The 10,406-nt window shown below is 36.3% G+C and overlaps 1 protein-coding gene across 13 annotated transcripts in view; it reads left to right on the forward strand.

Annotated features, from left to right (window-relative positions):
* Positions 1 to 2,655, forward strand: part of Mycbp2 (MYC binding protein 2) — a 272,081-nt gene extending 269,426 nt beyond the window's left edge. For all 13 annotated transcript variants that reach the window (XM_058580959.1, XM_058580960.1, XM_046449465.2 and 10 more), the window contains one exon: positions 1,814 to 2,655. In XM_058580959.1, coding sequence (XP_058436942.1) covers positions 1,814 to 1,929 — 116 coding nt within the window. In that variant the 3' untranslated portion in view covers positions 1,930 to 2,655. The remainder of the gene's footprint in view (positions 1 to 1,813) is intronic.
* The last annotated feature ends 7,751 nt before the right edge of the window (positions 2,656 to 10,406 follow it).

Here is a 10,406-nt window from a genome sequence, read left to right on the forward strand (position 1 = left end):
AAAATGAGGATAAGAGATTTGGATTTTTGTGACTAGTAGAGAATTGATAGACGATAACAATGTCTCAATAGTAATCACTCATATGTTTGCAGGTGCTTTTGTTTTGTCTTTACTTTTACTATTATTATTTCTTACATTGTGTTCCATTATGAACTCCCTGAAGACAGGAATCATGTACTGTTCATCTCAACATCCCAAGCACCTAGCATACCATTCACACGCTAGTGACTTCATCAGTGTTTGATGAGTGAATGCCTTCTTTTTTCCCCTGAAGAAACTCAAGTACTGCAGTTTGCATGAGCCACCACAGATAGCAGTGCTACCTGAACTAGATCTGCCACAGGGTGTACCCCTCCTGCACACTGCCCTACCCATTCATGGGGGAGACACCAGTATGCATTTTAATTTGGGACAGGAGATCTACTCTCCTTTATAATTAGATGCAGGCATAATTAACTTGCTAGCCAGTCCTGGAGTCTCCCACATTAACCCATTCCAGGTCTATGCCTGCACTTGAATCAGCTCAGCTACTACTCTTTCATGTTAGCTCAAACCAGCAGTTGACCTCTGTCTCTGAGATTAGCTATCTTCACTTTTCTATCCACCCCATTCCTTGGTGTTACTCTTGTATGGAACTTACTTTTTATTTACCTGAAACAGACCTCAGTTTGTTGTTGTTCAGTAATAGTAATAACAGCTAATATTAATTTCATGCTTCTACTGTGCCAAGTTAAAAGCTTCATAAACTCCAGCCTTTTACCTCTTATTGTTTCCTTTACTGTTTTCACAGTAGAGAATCTTTTAAACCCCAGAGAGGTAAATTGAATTAAATCCCCATTGATCTGAATAAACTCAGTTCATCCACACATGATATATTTCTCTTAAGCAAATTCAGAATTTACATTTATTGATTGAAAAAAGTATCTGTAGAAAACTAATGTGTAGTTCCTGTCTGTTTTAGTGGGTAATCTGCAATTGAGTATAAGCACAATCTGTGTTACTGGCAGCATGATGATGTTCCTCCTTGTTTGTGAAGAAGCTAAAGTGCTTTTTAAATGATGTGAAACACATAACATGAAACACATTAGCATAACAAATTTCTTTTAAAAAATAAAAGAGTAAAAGTTTTGTTTGTTTTTTTTTTTTTTACATCTTTATAGGCCTACTTTATTTGGTTATTATCTACAAATTTTTATCTTCCTGAAACTGTTTTTTCTAGATTATGATATTTTGTTATTTTAATGTTCATATTTTAAGTTGATTAATTTTCACTTTCCTACTAATCTCCGTTCAGGTACTTTTTAAAAATAACAGTAATAGTCAGTCTTCCCACTGATAAATGTTCCCTTTCTCTTCCGTGAAGGTAGGATGATAATAGCATGGCTTGTATATTAGGTTTGTTTTTATTCATAGACAAACATCCTGCACCAAAGTCCCCCATATTTTCTCATCCAGAATAATTTTCTACCAGTTTAAATTGAGGGATGTTTGTGACCATTTTTGCACATTGCAGATTTAAAATGACATATCTGATTGATCTATTACTAGAAAAAGACCTGTAAGCTTATAATGGTTCTCTTAAGGCAGGATGTTGTATGTAAGGAACTATGTCACTTTCTTTGTTATTTGTATTGGTTATGTTGAAGTTTTTATAGTGAACATTTTTATTTTGTGATCAGAAGAAAATAATTTTATATTTTATTACCATGGTCATGCTATTTTGTTGAATAACTTATCAATGATTCCTATTTATGTGAAGTTGTGTGTGTTTTAAAAACATTAAATTCCTTTGTCTCCTTTAAAATTGATACAGGTCCCAAAGGCAAACAGTTAGAAGGAACTGAATGTCCACTCCATGTTGTTCATCCACCCACTGGGGAAGAGTTTGCTCTGGGGTGTGGAGTGTGCAGAAATGCTCACACTTTTTAGAACACTCAGATCCTTTATCTTCAGAGAGAAAAGTTGCCTTCATCCAGAGAGAAAAGTTGCCTTCATACAGTGAAGTTTAAACTTTGCTCAGGATAAGGACGGGACCATTTTTACATCCATGAAAATGAACTATTCACAGTGCAAGAAGGATGCCAAATACCATGTACATAATTCTTGCTATGGAAAGTTTCCCCATTATTTTGGTTTATCTTCTTTTGAGCCAAGACATCAAATTTGTGAGGTGTTTGCATGTGGCCATTACCGTCTTTGGCCTGTGAAGCATTGGACATTTATAGATAATTGATATAAAAGAATTGCCATACCCATGGACTAAGAATGATGCCGGCTTTCAAGCAAAAAAGAAAAATAATCATTGTTTATTGTATACTGCCTTTTTGTAATCCTGTACAATTGCATCACGGGTGGGGATAAAAAGAGGAATATTCTGGTTTATTTCCTAGACTGTTATTTAAAAAAAAAAAATGTGTTAGGACGGCATATAAATGTAATAAGTATCACACTGTATATAAAGATATCAATGTTTGTCCTGTATAAGAATTACTAAATTACAAATGCAGTTTCATTTAAACTTCTAGGTTAAGTTTGAGCCTGAAATTTTAATGAAGTGCAATACTGAGTGTGCCTCATTATCTTGCAGCTGTAAACATATTGGAATGTACATGTCAATAAAGCCACTGTACATTTTTATACAGTGATAAAGTCTAATATTTGTATAAGGTGTTGTTTGTTTGAGAATCAAAATTTAAACAGCTTCAAAGTCTTAAATTCCATTTAAGCTTTTTGGAAAGAAATTATTAACATGGCCTAATTATGATTCTCAGAACTGGTTATTAGGGAAAATAAGAGTAATAATGAAGCACTATGCTGGAATCTTAAATACTGCATAGATCATGGTGTGTGTGTATATATATCTTTTCATAAACACATATCAAACACAGGAAAATACTTAGGAAATCAATCAACTGCTATCTTCTTAATTAGTAGCTTTCACAATTTTTATAAAATAATAAACCATTAGTCTTTTTTTTTTTCTTTTGTGTGGCACTGGGGATTGAACCAGTGCTTTACCACTAAACTCCACCCCCAGCCTTTGTGTGTGTGTGTGTGTGTGTGTGTGTGTGTGTGAGAGAGAGAGAGAGAGAGAGAGATAGGTTCTCACTAAGGCTGGCCTGATCCCCCTGCCTCAGCCTCCTGAGTGGCTGAGATATAGGTGTGTGCCACTGCCTCAGTCTTTTATCTTCTATATACTAGTAATGTGTTTAGGTGGATCTTTCTTTTTTTTCTGTATCTTTCCTTCCATTAGAGTCATGAAATTGCCAAATTATTGATTTACATTCTATCCTAAATCAGATGATATTTACTTCATGAGACTCACAAATTTATTTTATTCTAAATTCCCATTATTGGAAATACAGAAATTAATTTGTCAATTTGAAATAATTGGCAAATTTAATAACATTTGTAGTAAGCATTTGTGAGAAGTTTAAAACAATCTTTGTCTTAAAGAACTTAAAATACAAAAAAAGATCAGATCTGAGCTCAGATAACTGTTTTATAGAATGTTGTAATACATTTCATAAAAATATCCAAGCCAAAGACAAAATTATTATTGTTTGGTTGGTTTTGTAGTTGGGAGAGTGGCAACCAAGAGACCATTGGAACTCCATCTTAAAGAGCAAATAGCATTTCAAGAAACAAAGGTGTAAAAAGTGGCATGAGAAAAAAGTGCTAGGTGGAAAAATATACAATGTGATTAGAGAATAGTGTGCAGTGTTGATTTAACATGTTTCTAAGAAACACAAAATAGGTAAGAGCCCCAAGGAAAATGAGGAGAGAATGAGGTAAGTGTGTGATGATAAGTATATTTGACTTAACTTAAGTCCACAGGAATAAAACTAACCATGAGAATGCCACACAAACAAAAGACTTAATGGACACTTGGGATCTGTAAGGAATACCATTTCATCTACACTGACTTTGCTGATAAATTGATAAGCTCCAGGTAATGAGGGCAGGGGAAACCAGGAAACTACTGAGATGCATGGTAAAGTTCTAGTAATAAAAGGAGGGAAAGCAACTAAGTTCTACAATGTGTACTCACAAGGACTTGAACTTATCTTAATTTATGAGGAATCCATCTTTAATTATACGATCCTTAGTATTTCAAAAATAGCAAACTTAAACATTTTAGGAATAAACTACAACAAAGCACAGAAAGGGATGACTGGCAGGCATTTGGCTAAAGCATCTCGTGCACAAAGATCATCCTTTAAATGCTCTGTGTAATATACTAGGCATGAAGCAGTAGAACCATAATAGTAAGGGTTAGTGAATCTTTCTGGACAGAAACTAGACCCGTTATATTTTCAAGCATAGTAAATGCAATTTTTCTTAAAACGGTTTTCTGGTCTAACATCGTATTCTATAAATAAGCTTATTTGATAAAATATATGCAGTACTCTCTTCACACTTTACTCAGCATTTTACTAATTTGCTGCCTTTTTCAGATTTTTCAACCTCAGCAGCTCTCCCTGCCTACTGTGTCACCATATTCCATCTAGACCCAGACTCTTGTGTTTCTGATGGTCACTGTTTGATGGAACATTACAGCTCATTTTCCTGAAAACTGCCAATAGCACATGAAAAGTGCTGGGATTGAAGCAAGCCCTGACTCTGCCCCCTTTTTTGCCTGTGTGACCTTGAGTAAGCCACTTATTTTGGTTAGAAATAATACCAAATTCAAATCAAATGGAAATGTATTTACCAAGTACTTTATCCCACAATAAAATAGTATTTAAATGAGAAGAGCAAAGGAGAGAACATTTACTTAACATCTCACAGATTGCAGACACTGAATTAAGCTTTTTATGTAGTCCAACAACTCCAGGAGTAAAGCATTATTAATCTCATTTAGCTATTTACAGAAATTAAATGACTTGTACTAGATTCACACTGTTCTGGCTAAAAAAAAAAAAAAAAAATCCTAAAATGTATATCTAGAACTTTCAGTCTCTAAAGTCCAAACTTTTTCTGCCACATGATGCTATTACTTACTGATGGTTCTGAAAAGAATTTATGAAGTAGTTACTGGACATCTGTATGAACACAGTTGCAAAGAGGACAAGATAATATTTGCCCACAAAAGTGGTCAGTTTAGTTGGGAGCAGTGCAGCTCAGAGCTCCAGTTTAGGTGAGCCCCCACCTGGGGGAGAGTAGTTCCACACAGCCTTCAACTGCAGCACCTGTGGTATCCAACCCAACATGGGATCCAAAACCACAATCTTCTAGGGCAGCTCCAGCCAAAAGAATATGGCCAGCATTCTAGGGCCTGTCAATTTATGTCCAAGCACTCAGATTGACCTTTATAGTCAATCTTTGCACCAGTACTTGGGCTGGCAGAAACCTGCTCAGAGCTTCATTATTGCCAGGGACTTTTCCAACCTGAGCTTCTTCTTGTATGCCTCTCCTTTCATGAATCTGCATCACCTGAAATCTCTTCCTTCCAGCTCTCTCAGCCTACACTCTTTCACAGGCTTTCCTCCCAAAAGATTCTAACTTCTAACTTCATGTAGGTATCTCCCTCCTAGAGGGCCTGACACATGAGGATAGTATGATTTAAATGGCTTACTTGAAGAGTTCACAAATGACCTCAGGTAGCACAGGGAAATTAGCTATACTGTGAAAACATAATATTGGAGGGAGTCACAGGAGAAATTATGAAAGAAAGTAAAGTCAGGGTTGGGGATGACTGTCCAGTAAGTAACCCTGCAGTCTCAATATAGTTGCAACTTCACAGTAAGTTTCTAAGCAAAATGAGCCCAAGAAACATGTTCAGTTACAGCTTGTCCATCTCCTCAAGAAAAAAAGTGTGTTTTGACAAGAAAAGTGTGAAGGAGAATTCCAGGAAGAGAGTGTAGTGAGAACTAAGGTGCTGATGTGTTCCTCGGAGGTGTGAGTAGCTTTTGCCTCCTAAGTTTAATGAATAGTTGAGTACTCTTCTAGGCCTGCACTCTAATGAGGGTAGGAACTGTGCTCCCCATTGCTTAGTAACCACGATTTTCCCATTTGAAGGTGCTTAAATGGACTGTATGAGTTAGTTAATATGTGCAGCACTACACAGAAATATGTCAGTGATACAATGTCACTAAGAATTACAGTCAAGGTTTTATAAAAGAAAAAAAAAGGAAACATTTATTGAGGGGCTTACTGTAGCCAAGCACTGTATAGGTATGGCAGTGTAATGGTCTCCCCAAATCTTCATGTGTCTTAATCCCCAGGATGTATGAAGATGTTACCCTGTGAGGCAAAAGGGACTTTACAGATGTGATTAAGGACACAGACCTTTAAATGAGATTAGATTGGATTAACACAGCAGTCTCAATGTAATCAGAAGGGTTCTAATATGGGGAAAGGGGAAGAAAGGGGGTCAGAGTCAGGGAAGGAGAGGAACAGAAGCCAGGTGCTACACTGTTGAGTTTTTTTAAGTTGTAGTCATACAAAATACCTTTATTTTATTTACTTATTTTTATGTGGTGCTGAGGATTGAACCCAGCACCTCGCACACGCTAGGTGAGCACTCTACCTCTGAGCCACAACCCCAGCCCCTGCGCTATTGGCTTTGAAGATGAAGGAAGGGGCCAGGTGCCTAAAAAGACTGATGACCTCCAGAAGCTGGAAGGGGCAAGAAAACAGATTCTCCCCTGAGCCAGAAGGAATACAGTTCTGCTGATACCTTGATTTTATTCCATTTTGGATTTCTGATCTCTAAAGCTGCACAAAAATTAGTGTTGTTTTTTTTTAAGCCACCAAGCCTATGGCAATTTTTTACTGTAGCAATAGGAATCATACAAGGGGCTTCCTGCGCCTGATCATACTTTCATCTCCTATAAACCTATGAACTGTTGCTATCCTTTTTTTTTTTTTTTTTTTTTTTTTTTTGGTGAGGCAAACAAGTCTCACAGAAAAAGACTGAAAAATTTCAATAATTTTTAAACTGATTACACATAGAAATAATATTTTGGATATACTGGGTTAAGTAGAATAAATTAATAAAATAGATCTTACCTGTTCCTTTTAACTTCATTGTGGCTTCCAGAAAATTTTAAGTATGTGCCTTGCATATATTTGTAATGAAGAGTACTGGCCTAGAATCTTATCCTCCACAGTTTGATTTTATCATTTTATTTTTAAATTAAATTTGACCTGATATATAAAAATTTTATAAATAGGGTAACTTGTGATGTTTTGACGCATGTATGTGTTTTGTAATGTTAAGTCAGGTTAAGAATATCTAACTCCCAAAATTTTATCATTTTTATAGCAAAATATTCAATATCTTCTAACTTTAAAACTATGTAGTACATCCTTATTAGCTACAGTCACACTACTGTACTACTATGCGATTTTGCATAATTGCATACCAGAACTTCTTACTTCCACAGGTAAAAACAAATCTGTGGTGATAGATTTTAGAACAGTGTTTACTTTTGAAAAGGCACTGCAATAAGTCACTGTAACATTTTATATCCTGAACAGGACAGTGATTTCACAAATGCACACATACAGAAATCCATCACACTATATATCTAAGATTTATGTACTTCACTGCTTATAAATGATAACTTCGTAAAAGAAAAGTTATAAAAGATGACTCAGGGAAAGAGCATGGTTATATATAAGCTTAAATGATAAGTCTAAAAATTTTTGTTTGATGTTATAAAGAGTGAAGTACTGAATGCTTCTGAGCAAGAAGACATACTCCAGTCAGTACTTCATGAAGATGAACAAGAAGCACCAAACAGCCTTCCAAGACCCATTAGCTCAATCAGTCATGAACCTCTCTCAGTTACTGAAGTGGGAACAAATGTTTAGGTGTCTGGTGATGAATAAAGTGTTGTCAACACAAAAGCTTTGATTTAATGGAACATGGCATATGATACCAGAATGCTGATAAAAATGAAATGTTCCCTCTACCTAGATTGTTTAGCAAGAAACCTAATGGCCCAACACATTGATAAAAGACCTCACTGCAGTGACCTCACAGTTAGAAGGGGTCTAGAAATTTGTTAGGGCACTAATGGAAAGATGCACCCAATGTTGGACACCACTACATGTAGCACACATAAATATGTGACTTGGATATTGTAATATAGAGAAGTACAATCTCACAGCTACAGTCAAGATAGGGCAAGAAAGAACCAGGGAATTAAATATGTCAAATAGCATATTTTATATTAAAGAATGAGATCTATCAGGCAGGTAAAAGGGGCAATTAGGAACTCAATGTAGCATTGTATATGATATTTAATTTCAAAATGCTCTCATATGAATAGGAAATAAGAAAAAATGACAGAATTATAGAAGGTATTAATTATCATTGGGATAAATGAATGAGCTCTGAGAATGCCCACTTGTAAAGAATAGCTCTGATTAAAACTGAAGATTTCTATGCCTTGTAAATAAAGTCTGTGCCCATGGATATTCAAAACCTAGGCACAACTTGGTGCCTGACTGAAAAATAACTATATATCTGCCATTGTGGAATGACCTGGGATACATTTGAGAAATAGACAACTAGAGTTTGCCTCTTCTGGACTCAATTCTAACCAGTATGAATATAACTAATTGGCATCTGTGGACATGACAAGGCTGAGGTCCCTTAAACCTGCTTTGGAAAACATACTTAAAAATGTGAGTTTAATATCACTTACTCTTAGGGCAAAGTAAAGGTCATGGATGAAAATAATAGAGAAACACATTTTGTTTGCACCTAAAAAAAAAAAATAGTCTGTCTAATAAATCCCTCTTTCAGTGGATCAAATATCCTTGGCAGGAAGTGAGTGTTATCACTGGGGCTACTCAGGGATGTTTGGTTACAATGGCAGAGTGTGGGAAACCATCTATATTGGGAGAGGGGAATAGTGGAAGCAATTTGAAATCTATCTGCAAGGCTAAAAATGAACCATTTTCAGCTAGTGTGATGTGTCTCATAATGAGTGCCAAGCCCAGGAAAAAGTCATGTCTTAGTATTTGCCTGGGTTATTACTTTTCAAGGGACAAAACCAAAGGCTTAGGTAAGAACATTTTCTGCATATGTTAGTTTCCCTTTGGTTTAGCTTAGGCCAACTAGAGAGAAAAGTCACAACTTGTAAGGCTGAGAAGGCCTAGCATTGAAACAATCACTTCTGTCCTTCTTTAAGGAATTAGAGCCAATAGTAATAACAAGGATGTAGCTAACATTTCTTTAAGATTGCCATATGCCTACAACTAGATGACCTATTTGTTTTACATATGTTAAGTAATATGCAAATTCTATACCATTTTGTGTAAAGGACTTGATTATCCAAGGATTTTGGTATCCTGGTGGGGCAGGGGGAATTCTGGAACAAAACCCCCAAGGATACCCAGGGACAACTTGTACCACAACATAACCTAATCTATCCTGATTACTGGTATGCTAAGAAGGTGGTGTTTGTGGGAATGCTCAGCCCCTGGAAGAGGTACTGTCTGTGGAGAATTTAAAAGCAATAATAAGGCTGTCTAATTATTGGACTGCTCTTTGGCTGTGTGTACTGGCAATTCTAGAGAGTCACTAATAAAAATATTCTTCCCTGATGGATCATTCTGCTCCATAGCCACCCTTCCTCAACCCACATGCCATGGATCTTGACTAAAAAAATGTAAATAAGTATTGACTTATCAAAAAATAAGTGCAAGCTGATTTTTTTTTAAGCTGAAATAAAATCTTTAACAATAGCAGGGTTGAAGAGAGGGTATTCAATAGGTAAAGTATACTAAGGTCTTTGTTTTGTTTTGGAGGAAGGCAGACTCTAAAGGGGAAATTAAAAGGTACTATGATTGGAGTGTAATTGAATATTAATTTGATATAATATATATTGATTATATTTACTTAACTATTCCCAATGTAAAATGGTTCCATTCATTCTGCCATTAAAACACAATATTCGCTTAACATTGCCATATGCCTGCAACTGAGAAACTAATGTGACTCCATTTTTGAGAAACCAGCCTCTACCTCAGAGCAAAGCCTGTCCAAGGAAGGGGGAGTGACCCTGGTCCTTGGAAAAACCCACGGAGCATTCCTAAGCACATACCCATCCTGCTGAGTTGTTTGTCTGTAAATAACAGGAGAGGTCTGAGGCGCCAGGTGTCCCTGACTCAGTTAGGCTAGGTGAGGACCCATAGCAACCCCCTAGCAACCTCCAATCAGCATGAGACAGGGAAAATACCTGGAATGCCAGATGACCCCCAAGTAGTTTATGGTGGTTGATAACATGTTGGAAAACCAGGTAGTTTAGCACGTACACCCCTCGTGGCCTAAACCAATCAGTTCAAAGGAATCCCCCTCTTGTACTAACTAATCACCCCTACCCAACTTGTTCCCGCCATTGAATGTGCTAATCAATGTTAAGAGTTGTTGTTTGATTTTCCCGAGG

The sequence above is a fragment of the Marmota monax genome, unplaced genomic scaffold (assembly GCF_021218885.2).
Source record: "Marmota monax isolate L192 unplaced genomic scaffold, Marmota_monax_Labrador192_F-V1.1 WCK01_AAM20220418_F8-fsc00137, whole genome shotgun sequence".
Lineage (NCBI taxonomy): Eukaryota > Metazoa > Chordata > Mammalia > Rodentia > Sciuridae > Marmota > Marmota monax.